Source organism: Monodon monoceros, unplaced genomic scaffold (genome assembly GCF_005190385.1).
Source record: "Monodon monoceros isolate NGI ecotype Baffin Bay Population unplaced genomic scaffold, NGI_Narwhal_1 Super_Scaffold_6, whole genome shotgun sequence".
Taxonomy (NCBI): domain Eukaryota; kingdom Metazoa; phylum Chordata; class Mammalia; order Artiodactyla; family Monodontidae; genus Monodon; species Monodon monoceros.
This window is the reverse complement of record NW_021703783.1, coordinates 95,027,013-95,046,615: the sequence shown is the minus strand read 5'-3', so window position 1 is coordinate 95,046,615 and position 19,603 is coordinate 95,027,013. Positions and strand designations below refer to the sequence as shown.

Here is a 19,603-nt window from a genome sequence, read left to right as displayed (position 1 = left end):
ACAGCCCAAAGGTGGGGGCAACTCAGGTGTCCATTAACAGATAAATGGGTAAGTACAATGTGGCATAGCCACACAATGGAATATAATTCAGCCTTAAAAAGGAAGGAAATTTTGACACATGCAACAACATGGATGAACCTTGAGGACATTCTGCTCAGTGAAATGAGCCAGTCACAAAAGAACAAATACTGTGTGATTCTACTTATACGAGGTCCCTGTAGTCAAATTCACAGAGACAGGAAGTAGAATGGTGAGTGCCAGGGGCTGGGGAGGAGTTAGTGTTTAATGGGTACGGCGTCTCAGTTTGGGAAGATGTTCAGGAGATGGATGGGGTGATGGTTGCACAGCAATGTGAATGTGCTTCATGCCACTGAGCTGCACACTTAAAAAAGGTTAAAACTGTAAATGTTATGTATATTTAACCATGATTTAAATTTTAAAATAATCTTAAAAGAAGAGAACCAAGGGCCTTGAATTCCAGACACTAGAATTGTGAGCAGGTAGAACCATAGGTTCTTGGAACTCTTAGAATCCTAGAACCTTAGAGCCCTGGAAGCCAATCATTCTAAAAGCAAACAATTCTAGAACTTTAGAAGTCATCAAGGTTTACAGGTGGAGAGGGACTGAGTGGCCATCTAGAGTCTTGGCCCCCTCACCCTTCCCCCTTTATCAAAAAGTCCTAATTGAGGAGCTCCAGGCCAGGAAGCCTATACCTGCTTCCATCCTTCCAGAAAATTCCCAGCATGGATTTCACCTGGGGTTTGACAGCCCTGGATGAAAGACATGACTACGGGGACAGATACGTGGCCTTCGTGTTACTGAATAAACATTTTTCCAAAAGGTTCCTCTGGTGCCTTGTGACACCTACAGACAGCCCTTTTAAAGGGGAAAGAAATTGGCCCAAAACAATAGTCTTTGCAGTAGCAACTGAAGTAAGTATTTGAAAATGATTAAGGCAAAAGGTTCCTATTTTTTAAATACTTCTTAGTGAAACCAAGTGTTTTAAAGCTAAATAAACATTTTGGAGATTAAGATACATGAAAGTAAAATCATCTTGCCACCTCTGTTGATGTTTCCTTTATTCTACAGTCATTCTCCTTGGCCCTAATAAGTGCCGGACCCTGTGCTGGGAGCTGGGGACAGAGAGGTCCCGACCCAGCCTCTTCTCCTGTTGTCTAGTGTGGAAAAGATACACGCAGGAAATCTGGGATCTGTAATGAGGGCGGTACCAAGTCATAGGGAACCGTAAACAGTAGCGAGTTTTCCTTTCCCTGACCAGGAGTGAGGGAGGAGCTCTGAAAGGTGGATAAGAAGGAGCACCATAGAAGTAGCAGCTCTCCAGGCAGACGAGGCTGGGAAGGGCATCCCGGGAAGAGAACCCCACACAAGCAAAGGCATGGAGGTGGGAAAATCACCTGCTAGGTATTCGGTAATTGCTTAGAAGCCCAGGGCAGACGGGGCTGCAAGTGGGGACCGGCCTGGGAGGGACAGATGGGGTCACACCAGGAGGGGTCTCCCCTGCCCGGAGAAGATCTGGACTTCCCCTGGACACAGCAGAAAACCAAAAAAGAGCATTAAGGGGAGAGGGGATACGGTTGGATCGATGAACAAAAAACTTTCAAACACAAATATGACAAACGTTAGTCTGGAAAGTGACTATTTTGAGAGGTTGGGATGCTACCAGAGAAAGCCCCGCTTTGTCAGCTCCACGTTTCCCCTTCAGGGTCATGGCTGTCAAACCAGCCCAGAATTAGCTCCAAACGGCCTTCTGAGAGCTCTCAGATCTTCATTTGCATCGTGCACACTCGGAAAGGTGTGACATTCTTCTTCTTAAGAGAAATCAAAGAAACAAACCTAAACACTTAAAAAAAAAAAAACAAGAAACCCTGATTTTCTTTAAAACAAATTTCAAAGAACTAAATCCTAACTTTTAAATATCTGATTTTTAAAAAGGAAGGCATCCATGGACTTCCCTGGGGGTCCAGTGGTTAAGACTCTGTGCTCCCAGTGCAGGGGACCCAGGTTCCATCCCTGGTCAGGGAACTAGATCCCGCATGCCTCAATGAAGATCCTTCACGCGACAAAGAAAATCCCTGTGCCACAACTAAGACCCAGCGCAGCCAAATAAATAAATATTTTTTAAAAAGGAAGGCATCCGTGCATGATGTTAATAATAGTAATGAAAGCTCCCATCAACTGGGCATCTACTTTTTGCTGGGCACTTTAGATGCATTCATAAAATAGCCACAACAAAAACAGTAGCGGCATTTATTATTATGTGTTTATCTCACACCAGGTCCTATGGTGAGCCCAAATCAGTCCCTGCCTCACTGAACCCTCCCAATATCAGCCCCCTTTTACAGATGAGAAAACTGAGGCTAGGGGAGAGGACATAACATGCCGAAAGCCAGGTGGCTTGGAAAAACGGAGCCACAATCCAAACCCGAGGGGTGTATCCAGACCCACACGCTTGAACAGGATCCCAACTGCAGTGTCTTATTCAATCCTCACAATAGCCTACAAAGAAGGTGTGTCAGCCCCACACTGTAGATGGATACACTGAGGCCCAAGAGAGTAATGACTTTCTCAAGGTTGCACAGCAGGCATGTGGCCAGGTAGGGCTGCGGAGGCAGTCCCACCCTCTCCAAAGCCTACATCCTTTCCACTGGCTCCTCTGTCACTTCAGGAATTTAATTTATAAATAATAAATGGTAATAGCGAATGCCTACTGGGGCTGGTGCTGTCCGTGGTGCTGAAGACACAACATGCCTGAGATAGACAAGATCCCTGCCTTCCAGAAGTGGACCTTCGTGGGATATTGGCAATAAAGGAACAAAGAATTAAGTACCAGGTCAGGTGAGGATAACAGATATGGAAAAATGAAGCCAAGTGAGCAGGACAGGGTACACTGGGGTAGAGAAGCAGATCAAGGTAGGGCCATCAGGAAGGCCTCTCTGGAAAGGTGACCCCTGAGAGCCAGGAACTGGGTGACCTCGGGGAAACCACATTCCTGCACCGGGTCTCAGTCTCTTAATCTGTAAAGTGGGGATGGCATTACTCAGGACCCAGGCTGTTTGCTTCAAGGGAGAAGTGAGCAAACAACATGAAAGCACTTTTACACTGTAAAGTGTCATCCAGAAAACAATCGTCGCTGTTCAGCCCTCGTGAGACTTGTATACAAGCTTTGCAGCAAAATGTGTTTTTCACGTAAGAAATGTAAGGTCCCATCAACAACTTAAACATGACTTTATTTCATTGGTCCTGATGTTATAAAGTGTTACTCCTGACCATAAATATCAAAACAGACTTGGTAAGGAGGAATCTGTTAATAGCAAGGGTTGGGATTTTCTGAATATACAAGGGGAAGTTCCCACATGAAACAGGTCACCTTAGGCATTAAAAGAAATAATTTAAACATTTTAGAAGAGCATAGGCCTCGATTTCACTTTAATTTACTGTGCGATCTTGGGCAAGCTCTTCGCCTAAGCTTGGTTCCTTCTCCCATAGAGACAGGAACAGCAGAGACCTCAAGGGGGTGTCTTGCCCCTACAGTAGCCATTAACCCCCTGTGGCTATTTAATTTCAAACTAACTGCAATGAAATGAAACACATAAGTCAGTTTCTCAGTCACACTAGCCCCATTTCAAGTGCTCAAAACCCACAAGAGGCAGGTGGCCGCAGAACTACTGGACAGCTCAGGTCTAGGGCCTTGCTACTCAGCGGCTGGGAGCTGGCGCGAAATGCAGATGCTCCAGCCACCCCAGGCCTGCTGCATTGAGATCTGCGCTTTAACAAGATCCCCCCCCAACCTCTCTAGGGAAATCTCATGCACCTGAAGTCTGAGAAGGGCTGCCTGGGAGAGAGCAGGTAGGGAGACACCCTATGAGAAGGCATAGCTCTGTAACAATGACAAGGATGACAGGGCACTTTCCATACCCTCTCTTAGTGGTGGCCACAGTCTCCAAACCGAACTAGTCACAGAACTTCTGACAAAAGCTGCGCTGAGTCCAGGTGCAGAAGGCAGGCAGGGGAAGGTGGTGTGGACAGGAAAATGGAATCCCTCAGACATTTCAGAAGTTTGTGTGCACACGGGGACAGAATATTTCAATTCTGTGCTGGCCAGGATTTTCTGACTTGTTGACTATTCCTGTTTTGGAATGAAGTCCAACATGAAAATGACATTTAAAAAAAACCCACAGGCTGACTTCATATCCAAACACATCTCTCCATGTTTGTAGAAAAAAAAAAAGAAAGAAAGAAAAGAAGCATACCAGCAAGAGAATCTTGCTTCCCCCAATTCGTGAATGGCCAGCAAGCTATTTCTCTTTCAACCAACGATTTCCTCTGATGGTTCCACAGCCTTGCCCCAGCGCTGACGCTGACGAGTGAAAATGCCTCAGAGCACAAGTTGTTTTTAACACTTCATCTCTCACCTGCACAATCACCAGCCTGGGAGGAAGGCATCAACATCCTCCACTGGACGGATGAGGAACCAGAGATGCAGGGCAGGGGAGTCACCTGCCCTCCGTCTCACACCTGGGAGGCAGGTGAGTGTCTAACCTGATCACAGGCTACCACTTCACCCAGTTCTGTCTCCACCGTGTCATGGCCTTTTCTTGTTTATATTTCTCTTGAGTAGGAGTCTTGGTTGTTTTGCTACCCACTGTATCCTCGGCATCTAGCAGAGTCTAGAACTAGGTATGTGCTCAGTAAATGTGTGTCGAATGAACGAATGAATGAACTGTAATGGCAGCAGCACCTCCAGCCTCATACCCTTGGTTAGCCTGCCCCTTCGAGCTGGAAGGCCTGCACCCCACCGTCCACTAGTCCGAACACTATCTAAATGCCAAGGACGCTGTCAAGTGCCACTTCCTACGTGAAGCAACCCCACCTACCCTACTTGGTCCCCACGCAGCCTCTGTTTCTCCCACTTGCCCCTCAGGCCCTCCATGGAACTCCAGCCACGTGCCTCCTTGCCGGTCTTCAAATGTGCCATCAACGCTCCTGACTAAGAGCTGCTGCCTCTGTCCAGAATGGCGCCCCCCCCAGACATTTGCATGGCTGGCTCCCTCCATTCCAGTCTCTGCTCAAATGTCACCTCATCAGAGGGTGATGTCATGCCCTGTCCTCTTATCCCTGATCCCCCAACATATCAAAGCTCTGTTTATCCACGGCCTGTCTTCTGTGTGTTCACTGCTACATCCTCGGTGCCCAGAATCAGGCCCTGCACGTAAAAAGGGGTCAGCAAACACCCACTGAGTAAAGAATCAGGTGCAAATGGGAAAACACACAATAATGATGATGACTACTATGGGACAGGGTTAAAACAAGTGAGAAGGGAGACACCAGACAGCAAAGATACATAAGATGGTGGGAGGAGGGGCGGGGTGGGTGCATTCCAGGGACCTTCGGGCAAGAGTGGCAATGTTGATTAATTTTAGGCTAAGTTGGATATGCATATTAAAATATTATGAGTAACCACTAAACAAATCGAAAAGGAATGTAGAATTTCCAAACCAGTAGAGGGGAAAAAAAGAAACTTCAATCAATCCAAAAGAAAGCAGAGGAGGGAGACAGAAAGCACAAAATGAATGACAGAGATGTTTTATATGCTGGGAAAGACTAAACAAATATTCATTGTTATTACTCAAGTACAAACATCTTTACCGAGGTCCTCCTACACAGAAACGACCAGGGCACAGGTCTGATCCCCAAGGGACTCACAGCTGAATGAAATGGACATCAAACGTCCACAGGGGATGGACCATTCAGAGGGGCTGGCACATTTCCTCCTCCCATAATCACAGCCATTTGCCAAATGCATCTATCTTTTTCACCTTGGCCCCCAGGAAGCTCAGGCTCCAATTTCCAGCCCACAGAGTCCACATGAGCCCCAGGTGTTGATATTCTAGGCGCTCCCTCTGAGCTGCTCTGATTTCTTTTTCTTAACGCTGGCTTTTAATTTATCATCAACACTCTACCATTTTACTATTCTTATTGTTTTTATAAACCGTCTCAAATCCTTTGACACAAGGTGGGGTATAAATTAGCAAGCAAAAAGTCCAAACGCACAACAAAACACACAAAACAAAACGAAGGAAGAACTTTCAAAGAGCCCAGATCTTTCAGAGAAATGCCCTTCTACCTTATTTAAACATTAAAAAAAAATATTTTTTTAACTTAAGGCAGAGATTTTTAGGATGATGGTCTTAAAAAAAAAAATCACTGCAAAACATGTTCGAAATACACACACACACACACACACACACACACACACACACACACACACACACCAGGGGGTCTCATTTCATTTCCAAAGCCATTCTGTTGTAAATAGATAATTAGCACTTAAGCACACCTTTCAGGGGGTTTATATATTAACATGAAAATACTGTAATTATGGCTGGCCAAAATCGCTTGACTACCACTTAGAATTCTAGATTTTTCATCTTTATTAGAAGTTAACTTTCTTTTAGCCCCTGAAACACAGCTTGGCTTTGTGAGAAATTCTTTTTGGTGAAGAATAGAGCAAGTTAATCCTTTGAATCCACTGCACTCTTCCTCTAGATTTTTATCTGAGCGTTGGTCTCCCTCTCTCTGGGCGACCACTTGTTTATCAGTCACCTTGGCTGCTGCGACTACACGCAACCAAAATTCCTCAACACCAACGTGCTTCTGAGCAGACACAGCCAGAAATGACACGAACCCAGAGTTCAAAAATTTTTTTTGTTTTAACTATTCAATCTCGGGTCTTTGCGGGAAGAGCAACCTGTTTCTGAAAATGTCTGGATCAGGACATTGTATCCAACTAATGAGCAAAGGAGCCAGAAGCCATTTGAAGTCTACTGTACACATCCAGGGATGATTATTATGAGCTCTTTAGAAAATGAAGTTGGTTGGATATTTTGGTTGAAGTGACCACAGCACAAGGTTTTTCTCTTCCTTTTTCGTTCGCTTAACAAATACTTGGCGATAAACACTTGCCCGCGTTGTCTGCTCTCTGCCCCCTTGGCCACCTCCAGGTCCACTCCCAGCCCTCCTGCCTCTCCTGGAGTCCCAGTGTCCTCCCCTGTCTGCTACGGTCATGCACCACCCAGCAGCCAAAGCGGACTTTCAAAACACTGAGTCAGGGCTTCCCTGGTGGCACAGTGGTTGAGAGTCCGCCTGCCGATGCACGGGACACGGGTTCGTGCCCCGGTCCGGGAAGATCCCACATGCCGCGGAGCGGCTGGGCCCGTGAGCCATGGCCGCTGAGCCTGCGCGTCCGGAGCCTGTGCTCCGCAGTGGGAGAGGCTGCGACAGTGAGAGGCCCGCGTACCACACACACACACAAGAAGGCAAAAAACACCGAGTCACACCATGTCTCCCCCCCTGCTCTGTGGCCACTTTACCACTCAGAATAAAATCCACATCCTCGCCCTGCGGGTCAGCAGACTGGGGCCTCCCTCCCTGGCCTCTGCCATCACTGGGCTCAGCCCTGCAGGCCTCGGGCTGCACACCAAACAACTCAGGGCAGGGCCCTCTCCGGCTCAGGACGCTCTCGGAGAGGCCTTCCTAGATCACCTATGTCAAGACACCTCCGACCCCCGTCACTATCACCTCGCCCCGATCATTGATCTGATTCATCCATCCAATCCCCTAAATGATCTTGTCTGTTTATAGTAAGTCCCCTGCTACGAACCTTTAAGCTGCGAACTTTCAAAGATGCGAACGTGTGGAGTACAGCAGTATAGTGTTTTTATTTCAAGCCCAGGACGTCCGGAAGCAAGTGTAAAAGCAGTGGTGGCGCAGTACTATACGGCCGATTGTGTTACTTGGGTCCCGAGGCTAACTTTGCTGGGCGTACAGACAAATTGGACTTAGGAACGTGCTCTCGGAACGGAACTCGTTCTTATGTAGGGGACTTACTGTGCTTTGCTTATCGCATGACCCTGCACTCGTCCGCGGGCCCTCCTGGCAGGGGCTACATGGGTCATCACCAAATCTCCAACACCAAGACAGGGAACACAGTAGGCCCTCCGCTCAAGACATGGGATGACTGGGATGCGTGTGGACACCTCCCCTGTTCTCCCGCGGTCATAGGCCAGCGGGAGAGACAGACACTCAGCTCAGCTCACCCACAGCGGGGCTCTGAGGTCAGCAGGAGTGTGGGCCGGGAGGGGAGATGAGCGGGAGCTCCAGGGGGGCTTAGTCAACACATGGTGTAAACGTCACATTCTGTGGATGCAGACGTGGACACCCAGAGGGAGAAGCGAGGTCGCCTGGCCGATGAAGGGCAGAGTCAGAAGTGGCCCCAGGACCCCTTGGCTTCAGCGCTCCGTCCCCAGCTCTGCCGAAGAGGCTGTGAGTCCTGACCTCGGTCAACGTGAGGCCTGTCAGGCTGGACCTGCTGGCCAGCTGAGCTGCCCACACCCTGGGGACTTCGGCCAGTCCCAGGAAACCCATCCCTCCCCCACCACGCTGGCCGCGTGGGGCAGGACAGCGGGATGACTCTGCCCAAGGAAACCCAGAAGGTGTCCGGCCCCAAACCTGGGGTGTGCACGGCCCGGGCGGGGTCACCCAGGTCCTGTCTCTCAGGCCTGATACGCTGGATGCCCACCGCGGAGCTTCCACGGCCCGTGGCACTTCCACGGCCCGGGGCAGGTACCGGGCATAAAGAGACACAAGTGAACACACACAGGTAAGAGACTCTGGGAAGAAGGTGTCCCACTGTGGGGAGGCTGGAAGGATGGAGGTAAAAACAATTTGTCTCAGGAATAAGACAAAAGCAGCGACTTGGACAAGCTGCCGGGGACAGAGCTGTGGGGAGTGGTGAGCCAGAGCAAAGCCTTCCCGAAGCCTGGCCTCACCCCAGAGGAGGGGGAAGGGAGAGAAGCGAAGGGCCGAACCTGGGCAGTGGGTGAGGAGGTCAGCAACCTCTAGCTGCATCCGAAACAACTGTTTCCCACAGAGAATAACAGTTCTGTGCCAGGGAGCAGCCTCCTGCTTCCTGGGGATCCTGGGGAGCACGGAGATCCTCAGCCCCACCTGCAGCTCCTGCCACGGGCTCCTGAGTCCAACAGCAAAGAGGCAAAAGGACGGCGTGGAGCCCATCTCTGCACCAACCCCCTATGGCCCTCGGGCCCTCAACGCAGTGGCAAATGAGGCAAAAAACAAAGAAATCACCTCGGAATGATTTCTCCCTTTCCCTTTCTCTCCCTTCCTCCCTCACAGATTTTAATTAAGGGTTTACTTGCAAAAGACCTAGCTCTATTTAACTAAATCCTTGGACCCCTTTTACATTGTCTTATATATTGTTTTATGCTAGGGCGCCAGTAAAAAGTTAATTATAACTTCTAAACTCTCCATTGCCAGTCCTCATCTTCCTCCCCTGCCTGATGCCACTAAGGGTAGTGCCACTTAATTAACCACCCCCTTGTGGGTAACCAGACCTCTCGACGCTTTCTTCAACAGACTCCCGTGAGCACCCCTGGGGACAGGCTGGGCTGGGTCCTGAGGACCTGCACGGACTAGGCGCCATCTCAACCCTCGAGGGGCTCACAGGATCCTGCAGGAGGAAGGGGAGGCTGGCAGGACGGCCCACTTGGGACCCCAAAGCAGCTCGGCAGGTGATGGAAGTGAGTGAAGAAGACACGGGCAGGACAGACAACAGCAGGGCGAAAATAGTGGGTGGCCCTGATGGCCTCAGAGGGAAGGGAGCAAGGATACCGGAGCTGTGGTTGGGAGGGTCTCAGTGGAGGCCTACGTCTTACGACATAGCCTCTGGGGATGGGGCTGAGGTCTGGGAGTTCAGTTTGGGACCTAAAAAACGAGTCTAAAATCCTGGTGAACAGCCAGGAGGAGGTGTCTTCTGAGAAGACTGATTAATATACCGGCTGGATCTCAAGGAGGGATCAGGTCTGGGAGGAGATGGAGGTGTCTGCGAGTCTGGGCAGAAGCAAGAGCAGGGGGGTATGACTATCATCTGGAAAGAAGGGGTCGAGAGGCCCACCGTTGGTCCCAGGAGGAGCCACTTTCAGCGAGAAGGAGGAGAGCCAGGAACAAAAGGAGGAGATGGAGAAGCAGGGAGCCCAGAGAGGGAGGTGTGGAAGCTGGGGAAGGAGAAGCCAAGCTGGACGGGGCAGCATCAGGCAGGTGGGGAGGCGGAGAGGAGGGGTGAGCACCCGGCTGTGGCCTCTGGGCAGTCGCTCTGAGGCCAGTGCCGGGGTCTGAGGCTGCAGGAGCCGGGGGTGGGAGCGAGGGATGCGGTGGCTGCAGGCTTCTCCTGACAGGGGCGTGGGGAGGCCAGCCTGGCCCCTGCCAGTCGCAGAGAGCAGGCTTTCCGGCATCCTATGAATCCCGTCTCGTGAACTGACAGCTCTTGAGGACATGGCTGTCACTCAGAGCCAGAGGCAGAATTTGGCCTGGTGTTCTTCCCTCGGGGAAGATGCAGGCGTGTCGCGGCCTCAGGGTCAGGCGCTGCCTCTGCAGATGGCATCCTGGGAGGCGGGTGCTCCTGGGCGCTCGGCCTCTGTCCCCACCCTCAGCACCCCCCAGCTTCCAGTGGCGAGCCCAGGCTCACCTGCCGGCCTCAGCTCCTAGGCTCATCCTGGAGACCCCCACTCAGCCTCTGCCCTTTCGCAGACCCTCCCGGAGTCCCGTACTGCGACAGCCGTGCCCACACTCTTCTGCGTCACAGCCCGGCCCTCCTCGAAGCCCCGTTTACTGCTGTCCCGCCCAACAGCAACCAGCCCTGCTGGGGACGCAGGGACCAGCTCACAGTGCATGCACCCCGAGTCTACGTCTCTGTCCAGGGCCTCCCCCGGCTGAGGCACTGGCTGGTGCTAGGGATGAGACTCGCCCTGCCCTCCAGGGGCTGACAGTCTCAGGGGGAGGCAGGGCGGACGGGAGGCATGAGGACACAGACAATTCCCTCCGCAAGGTGAGGGCCACCACCAAGGACTGAACAGGGAGCCCTGGGCGCACAGGGAGAAGGGACCAATGCCGCCCAGTGGGGCAGGGAGAAGCTTCACAAGAACGACATTTAGGGGTGGGTAGGACTCTGTCGGGTGGATGAGAAAGAGCCTTCCCAGCTGGGGGACGAGCATGAGGCAGGGCCCAGGTGGGGCACTGGAGTCTGCCAGTGTGGCTGGAAGAAGATGGCTCGCCGACCTTGAGGCTCGTTGATTTCCCTGTGCTCGTAGCGGACTCAGCTCAGGGAGAGGCAGGCTTCTTACGACAACAGCTGCCACTTCCGGAGGGCTTCTCCTTGCGCTAAGCACTGTATGGGAACATGATTCTTCAATCCTCCCCACCCCCATGGGGTAGGTAAATAATTCTTCCCATTTTACAGATAAGGCACAGAGAGGTTGAGTGGCTAAGCTAAGGTCACACAGCAAATAAGAGGCTGAAGCAGGGGTGAAGACAGGTCTGCCTGACTTCCAGGAGGGAGCTCTTAACCTTCATGCCGTCCCACCTCCCTGCACAGACACGACTTACTGGGCCAACCAGTCTGTGGGCTCCACGCTGCCGGTCCATCATCACGCAGTTACTGCGGGGGAGCAAGGAGCTTCCGGCACATCCTTTTCCATTTTCAGCCAATTTTGCTCTTCTTTTCACTCTTTATAGCCAGAAAGCCCATCCTTAGCAATTTTTTAGCTGCTTACGGGGACATTTACAAATCAAGCTGGTGTTTCTATTTCATGAATGTATTTGGGATATTAATGGCCGAAGGGAAAAAGGGTCTGCTCAGAGGGGCCCTGTCATCCCCAACCCAGCGCCCCCCAAAGAACACAGACCCAGACAGAAGCCTGCAAGTGGGCAAAACGTGGACACCACGCACACCCAAGCCAAGAGCAACGCAGCCGACAGCAAATTACAGTCGCGTAAGTTTAGCCACACCTCTCCCCAGTTAGGTGCCTCTTACAAGGAGGGCCTTTACTAACTTTTTAAATCTTCTCCTGTCTGTCTGGAGGTGCCCCCTGGAATATGATTTTAGATGCTTTCCATAAGATCAATGAACAGGGAAGAAGCTGGTTATGAATTTCAACTCTGTAACTTTCTCACTCGGGCGGAGGAAGGGCTTGGCCAGTGGACCTGAGAGGTGGATGGGGCCCCGCTGGCCTAGGGAAGGGGCTCCAGGGGAGAGCTTCTGAGCGGCTGGATGACACCAGCACTGACCTGAGCCCAGCGCGGCCCCTAGCCCCATCCTGGGACACACTGCACCACACACCAGAGAGGCCAGCATTTCTTTAAAAACAGCGAGATTTTAGTGTTGCCTTTTTAAAGCTACGAGAATAATACATGCTCCTTATAGAAAATCAGAGGGAAAAAAGAGAGAGAGAAACATAAAGAAGAAAATAAAAATCCCTCATGATCCCATCTCCCAGACATCGCTTCTGGAACATTCCAGAGCCTTTGCCCTCACTGGCCTTGCTGTCTCCGCAATCCAGGCCTTTTTAAGGGTCACTCCCACACACAAACCTTCCCAAAGACCCCATGGCACTTAGAATCAAACCCAAACTCCTGCCGCTGGCCCACAGGGCGTATCTGAACCAACCGGTGACAAACCCTCCACACTGCACACCTGCCTGCCTGCCCTCAGGTCCTCTGCAGCCGCTGGGCCCCTGCCTGGAATGTCCCTCCTACATCACCTCACTCTCACCTCCACATCTCACCCAAAGCCACCTCTTCAGGGAGGCCTTCCATGGCGCCTCAAGGGGCTCTCAGTCACCATCACGCCCCCTGGGCCAGCGCTCTGCCATCCTCAACACGTGAACGGTTCTCTTACTGCTTCTGGTGTGTCCACCCATCCACTGTGTCCCCATCACCAGACGCAGCACCCTGTCCTCACTCCCCACCATCGCCCACTGCGTGGGACACGCTTGCACAGAGCTCTCAGTGAGGTGTACTGAATGGACGAATGAATACCCCTGCGGTCGTTGCTGAGTGTGTGTGCGTGTGTGTGTATCTGCAAGAACTGCCCACACAGCTGAGATCGCAGGTCAACTCCACACACTTTTACACACAAATCATCTACCGCTTCTCCCTGCAACTCAACGTGAAGGCTCAGGTCAAGTAGGTCCCACTGCCTACTGTGGGACCAGCCCATGCCCCCCACCTCTACCCCAAGGGGGCCCTGATCTGCAAACACCAGCTCCTGGAGGCAGTAATAACACCTACACAGCCCTTTACAGTTCACACACTCGAACATTTCCTCCATCCCAGTGGAGTCTCAAAACAACCTGCCTCCAAAGAGGCAGGCAGGTCAAGGGGAGCCTGACCACCCCCAGTTAAAACGAGGCCAGGGGGGCTCAGAGCGGTCACATGACTGCTATCTCCTGGGAGAAAGCTGACCCTGGACGTCTGGCCCCAAAAGGCACAGCCCACACCTTAACTTCGAATCAGTGAGGTTTCACCATAAAAACAAGAGAGGTGATAACAGAGGAGAGGACGAGAGCTCAGCTCTGGAGTCCAACTGCCTGGGTTTAAACCCAAGCTCTGCCACTTACTAGCTGTGTGACCTTGGGCAAGTTCCTTCACTCCTCTGGGCCTCGGTTTCTCCTCTGTCAAGTGGGGATGACAATAGCTCCCGCCTCGTTCCCTCATCAGGAGAAGCAAATGATTTAATAATATACATAAAGGGCACATGCCAACACTCAATAAACACGGAGCTCTTTATAACAACCACCCTGAGCCCATCTCTGCCACATCACCACACCCCTGGCACGTGAACCACCAGCCCACAGAGGTGAGTCACCTTGCGCAGTGGGCCAGTTCCCAAAAAGCCAGCTGCAGACAGACCGCTATAAACCCACTCCTACTGATGCCCTAACTCACATGCAAATTCCTCCAGCTCTGTCACTCTTCAGGCTGAAGCCCCGCCCAGCCCACTTGAGTGACAAACACTGACATCTGCAAACACTTCAAGGCTGCCAAGGGGAGAGGTTCCTTTTGTAAAAGGGAGACCCCTCTGTAAGTTCACCCTTCCCACCCGTGATGATCCAGGCAAATAAATCAATCCCACGTCAAGTGCAGACATGAAGAAAGCCTCCTAAATTCCTCCAGCACACAGTTCTGACTTCTGTTAGGAGGCGAGTAAAGAGATTCTCCTAAAATGGCCACATCTCACCGTGCTGGCCCTCCCAGGCCCCTGCTTTCCCCTTATCTGCAGAGTCTCAGGGATTCCCCACCCCTCTTTCCAGGCTCATCACCCTCACGTTCTCCAAACCTCCTCCCTCCAGTCACAACACGTCATGCCACCTCTCAAGTGTCCCCCCGCAGGCTTTGGCCTCCGCTGTCCCCTCAGCCTGCAGCTGCTCTGTTCCCAGCACCATCGCCCAGCTCCCCAGGCCGGGCCCAGCCCAACGGCAGCTTGTCCCAGAAGCCGCCCCAGCCTGGGAAGAGGCCACCACCAGCCTCTGCACTGAGATCCCACAGCCCTTGGCCACCACCCCCCTGGCACATGCAACTGTTGGGTTAATTTCTCACTCAGCTTGGAGACGAGCACGTCTGGGCCGGGGGGACATCGGAAATAGTCCCTCACTTCGGGAACCTCAGTGCAGGGGAGCCGACATCGTCTTCTGTCAGATAGCACCCACCCCAAATGGCCGTTCCTCAAATTCAACCAGGCAGTGGTGGTAAGGAGCCTGGCACACAAGCAGGTGCCCGACCACCAGCGACTCCTGTTCTCTGCCTGGGACACGGACTCAGCTCAGCCTCACATCTTTTGAGACCCACATCAGGGGGACAAGAAACCAGCCTCCGTGAGGGTCCCCTCCTAGGAAGCAGCCCGGACCTGGAAGCAGCACGGGGCGTGGGGAGAAGCCCAGGGCAGACTCACCGACAGGAGCCCCTCCCATCCCAGCCTTCACAAGGCTCAGCCCAAACAGGCCCCTTGACGAGAACTTCCCATTTGAATAATCAATATTTAAAGCTCCAAGCCTGCCAAGGGGAGTGCAAGGCCTTGCTTGTAAATATTTGTCTCGACTGGCAGAGCCAGCCTCTCCCGCTGCAGCCACCCGCCTCGCTCCTGGCCCCCCCTCTGCTTGCACAGCTCCCAGCCAACTGCACAGCGGGATGCCCCTGGGGAGGCGGGGGACCGTCTGGCGGCCACGAGGGGCTGCACGGGGAGGTGGGCCCGCCCCGTACCCAGGCCTCTGTGTCAGCAGCCCAGTACACCGGGCAGCCCAGGGGCCACCACCCATCTGTCTCCTTGGGCCATGGCAGAGAGATTCGCTGTGAGGTGTCTCTGGATTCCAAGCAAACGGCTTTTCCCAGGGGGCACCCCAGATTTATGTCTTTCTTATTTTGGAAGAAAGCAAAGCCAAGGACAAAACCCTAGGGGCGTGCTTGCAAATCATGGCCCACCATCTCCTATGGCGTGGGACGGCACTCCGCTGCCCACGGAGGAACCCACACCGGGCCCCCTGGGCTCCTGCTTGGGGCCACGGAGGCCTGGAGGGTCCCCTCACTGGAGAAGCCGTCAATGACGGTGGGTGGCTGTACCTACCAGCTGAGGTGCCTGCCCTGACATCACTGTTCCCAGAGAGTCATTCATTCATCCGCCCATTCAGCCACTTATCCGCTCATCAATTATTTACTCGGCATCTACCTGTACCAGGCACTGGGGGCTGGACACACAAGTGGACAAAAACAAACCTGGACAAAATCCCTTTGGGAGGAAGTCTCCCAGGCCAAAAAAATCCCACCAACAAATGGAAAATCACAGCAGAGACAAGCGCTGGGGTAGGAGACCTCCTAGGTGTCATGGGAGAGTGAGAGGGGTGTGGCCTGGTCCCGGAGGTCAGGGGGCTTCCCAGGGGAGGTGGACAGGTGACAAAGTCCAGGGAGGGGCCGGGCAGAGCAGGGAGGAAGGACGGTGGGCAGGGGGCCGCCCGAGTCCGGCTGCTCACAGGCACCACCCCTTCTGGCACCTACCCAGCCACTCGTTGAATTTCTTCACCTCGCTCGGGAGCCCCAGTTCGGTGAAGTCCCCGGCATGGATGAGCACGTCGCCGTAGGGCATCTGGATGGGGTCCGTCCTCGAGTGGGTGTCAGACACGCAGACAAAGCGGGTGTATCCGGGCGGCTTGGGGGCGTCATGAGGCACCGGGTCCACCCTGAGGGGAGAGAAGATCATGGGGTCATGGGGTCGCGGCACTGGGAGCCTGCAGCTCACGTCCCATCAACTCAGACCACAGCCAGGTCAGATCACACGTGGTCCAGATCACATCCGCCTGCCCACCTGCGTCCGAATCCTGCCCCTCCTGATCACTAGCCGGGCAAAACATTTCCCCCTGAGCCTCAGCTTCCCCTCTGTAACGTGGGAAGCCCTGAGGGTTGTTGCGAGGTAATGAGTGGGAAGGGTTGACAGGTACAACCGGGCACCTGTACCCACGTGCACCTGTATGGCGACTACAGCTAACCTGCTGCTTGACAAGTAGTACCTCTCTACCTTTTTTTTTTTCTTTATCAGTGCTTAAGGGGCCTTTTTGTCTTTTTTCTTTTTTTTTTTTTTTTTTTTTTGCGGTACGCGGGCCTCTCACTGTTGTGGCCTCTCCCGTTGCGGAGCACAGGCTCCGGACGCGCAGGCTCAGCGGCCATGGCTCACGGGCCCAGCCGCTCCGCGGCATGTGGGATCTTCCCGGACCGGGGCACGAACCCGTGTCCCCTGCATCGGCAGGCAACTCCCAACCACTGCGCCACCAGGGAAGCCCAAGGGGCCTTTTTAGATGTTTTTTTCTACTCACCCCTCTCTCATAAAGTTCTAACACCACAGATATGCTGTATATCTGTTCATTTACTGTGCGTGTATCTGTGCTTTAGAATCAGAGTAAGATTTTTTTCACCGCCCCCAAACCAGTTTTCACCCCCTTGGGGGGTGCTATCAGCCCCATCAGGGATGCATGGACTGAGCTCCACCTTCCAGCTGGAAGATCCAACTCTCTGGCACTGTGCAGAGACAGCACAAGTAGCATCCGGGCAGAGCCACGAGGGAAGGGGGGAATTTCGTGGGAACTTGTGAAACAAAGCACTGAAGACAGGCAGCAATTTTCCAAAACTATGAGATGGTCCGATCGGGTTTAGAACAAGGGCTTTCCAAGGTCCTGTAGGAAAACAGTTCTGGAATCAGAAGACCAGGCTTCAGATCCCAGATCTGCTGCCCGTCACTAATGTGTAACCTTAGGAAAATGTCTGGCCTTGGTTTGCTCGTCTGTAAAATGGAGCTACCTCATTAGGCAACAATGCTCAGAAAATTAACAAGCTGCACAACTGTTAAGTTCTTGGTCCCGGGGAGCCCCTGGGAGCCTTCTCGTGGCCCCCCCAGTTCAGGGCTCTCCCCAAGAGCCACACTCTGCCTCCTCAGCTGACTGATTTTTCCAGGCTCAAAACTCTGAAAAACAACGCAATGACATTTCAACGAGCTGCTCTCTCCCAAGGAGGATGCCGCTCGAGGAGTTGTGTTTAAATCTAATTATGCGCCAAACCAAAAGCGGCACCACATCAGTTACATAAATACTTTTAAAGACATCTTTCTAATTATCCTTTCTTTTCTTCAGACAAAATACTTCGAAGGAACGTAACTAGCACCTTACGAGAGACGCGGGTTCGGCATGCTGATGTGCGGGGAGCACTAGCGCGCCCCGTCCATCGCAGCTACAGCGTCACATCGGCCCCTCCATGTCACCAGGCTGCGGCGGGAGTGGGTCGCGGGGCACCTCTCTGGGGGTGGTTAAGTCAAGTTAGAATCCCAGCAGGTCAGAGTTGGACCCGACCGGGGAGAAGAGGAAAAATCCCTGAGTCTGATCATGGCAACAGGAGGGTTCTGGAGCCCTTCTTCATCCCTCTCATTCCTTCATTCATTCCCTCATTCATTCAACACAACACATCCTGAATGCCTACTGGGTACCAGCCCTGAGCTCAAAGCTGGGGAACTGAATGAACCAGACCTGATCCCAGACTGATGGTGGAGACAGACTTGGCCAGGAAACGACAATAAAGTCACAAGATTTGATGGGGCAGCAGAGGGGCTGGGGGCCAGAGAAGGCCCTAACCTGGCCTGGGGCCCCCTGAACTTTCCAGGAGAAGGTGATGCCTGAGCTGGTCTGGAAGCTCAAATCTCCCTCCCAGTAATTCCTGCCACTCCTCTGTCCTCTGGGTCCCTCGCCCCACCCCATGTGACAGTCTTGCAGGGAGCTGGCCTGTGAATCCACCTGTCCGCCCCTAACACAGCTGACTGGACCAAGGCAGCCAATCACTACTGGGCTACTGGCCTGGCAAGGAACATGAGTGAGCCAATCAAATTCATTCAAATTCATTCATTCATTCATTCTTTCTTTCTTTCTTTCTTCCCCCCTCACATACACTGAGGTTGTGAGGACACCACAAGGAAACAGAGAACAAGTCAAAGAGGAAAAAAAAAGGAGACACAGGGAGTGAGATGCCACCCCCTGTGAGTCCCTTGTGGAGGAGCCCTGAGCAGTTCCCGCCATCAGCCAGCCAAGAGCACGCGAGTTGCACTGGCGCTAGTCAGGCTGGGCCTGCTGCTGGAGCCCAAGCTCTTTAATTAACTCTGTTCTTACTTCCCTCCGCCCCGAGGCTTCTGAGCTCAGTGAGGAGGCAAACCTAATAATCCCCAGAGAAAAAAAAATAGACTCTTATTTCCCAGCACTGTCCTCCGGCTTTTTGGATTGCAACAAATGCTCAACCTTGAAATAATAACAACAGTAATGATATTGATGATTTCCACAGGCTGAGAGCTCATTATGTGTTAAGCGCTTTACATGCATCTGCTCTCTTCACCCTCACAATGACTGTCTGAGCAGGGCACTATGGTTGTGCCCATTTTATAGATGAGGAAACTGAGGAGCAGAAAAGGCTAACGTGCCCAGGATCTCAGCTATGGAAGCTGGTGGAGCTGGAATTTGAAGCTGGTTTTTGGTTCCAGAACTCACACCAAGCTGGACTATTTCCAGGCCTTCATTTCATTCAGTCAATCTATGGACAAATGCTTCTTGAGTGCCCCCTAAATACCAAACACCTGCTAGGCACAGGACGGGACACCCATAGAGACCACCTCGTGCAGCTCCCAGAAACCCTGCCGGTGTTTAGAAGTGAGGAAAAGAGCGAGAAGTATGAAGATACGGAGAAAGAGAACGAGAGCACATAAAGGGTGGGAGGACTCGGCAGCATCATTTGAACCCTAGATCCAGCTGTGCCTGAAGCTGGTCCAAACCTGGATTTCCTAGCTAATTATGTGAGCCAGTAAACTCTCTTTTACCCATAAGACAATTTGAATTGGGTTTCTGACACTTGCAATGGCAAAACCCTGGCTAACCCCTGAGTTCCAGCAGCCCTGTAGAGTAAGTAACTGAGGCCTGGAAAGGTTAGTCCCACATCCAGGGCACTTGCTAGTACGTTAAAGAGTAGAATTTGAACCTAGGCCTTCAGAACTGGAATTGGGGCATTTAACCTCACACCTTCTCACGACTAGAAGAAACAAAGCAAAATGTTTATTCCAGAGTCGTTCTTCATGGACCAGAGAGAAGGTATGGAAACAAGTGTTCCTGGTTTGGGGGGGGCCAAACCCGACTTTCCCAAAGCATCTGCCTGCTGAGGGGCC

The 19,603-nt window shown here is 52.4% G+C and overlaps 1 protein-coding gene across 3 annotated transcripts in view; it reads right to left on the bottom strand.

The window, feature by feature from the left end:
- MPPED1 (metallophosphoesterase domain containing 1) overlaps positions 1–19,603 on the bottom strand; it is a 75,384-nt gene that overhangs the window by 38,125 nt on the left and 17,656 nt on the right. For all 3 annotated transcript variants that reach the window (XM_029206098.1, XM_029206099.1, XM_029206097.1), the window contains one exon: positions 15,919–16,100. In XM_029206098.1, coding sequence (XP_029061931.1) covers positions 15,919–16,100 — 182 coding nt within the window. The remainder of the gene's footprint in view (positions 1–15,918; positions 16,101–19,603) is intronic.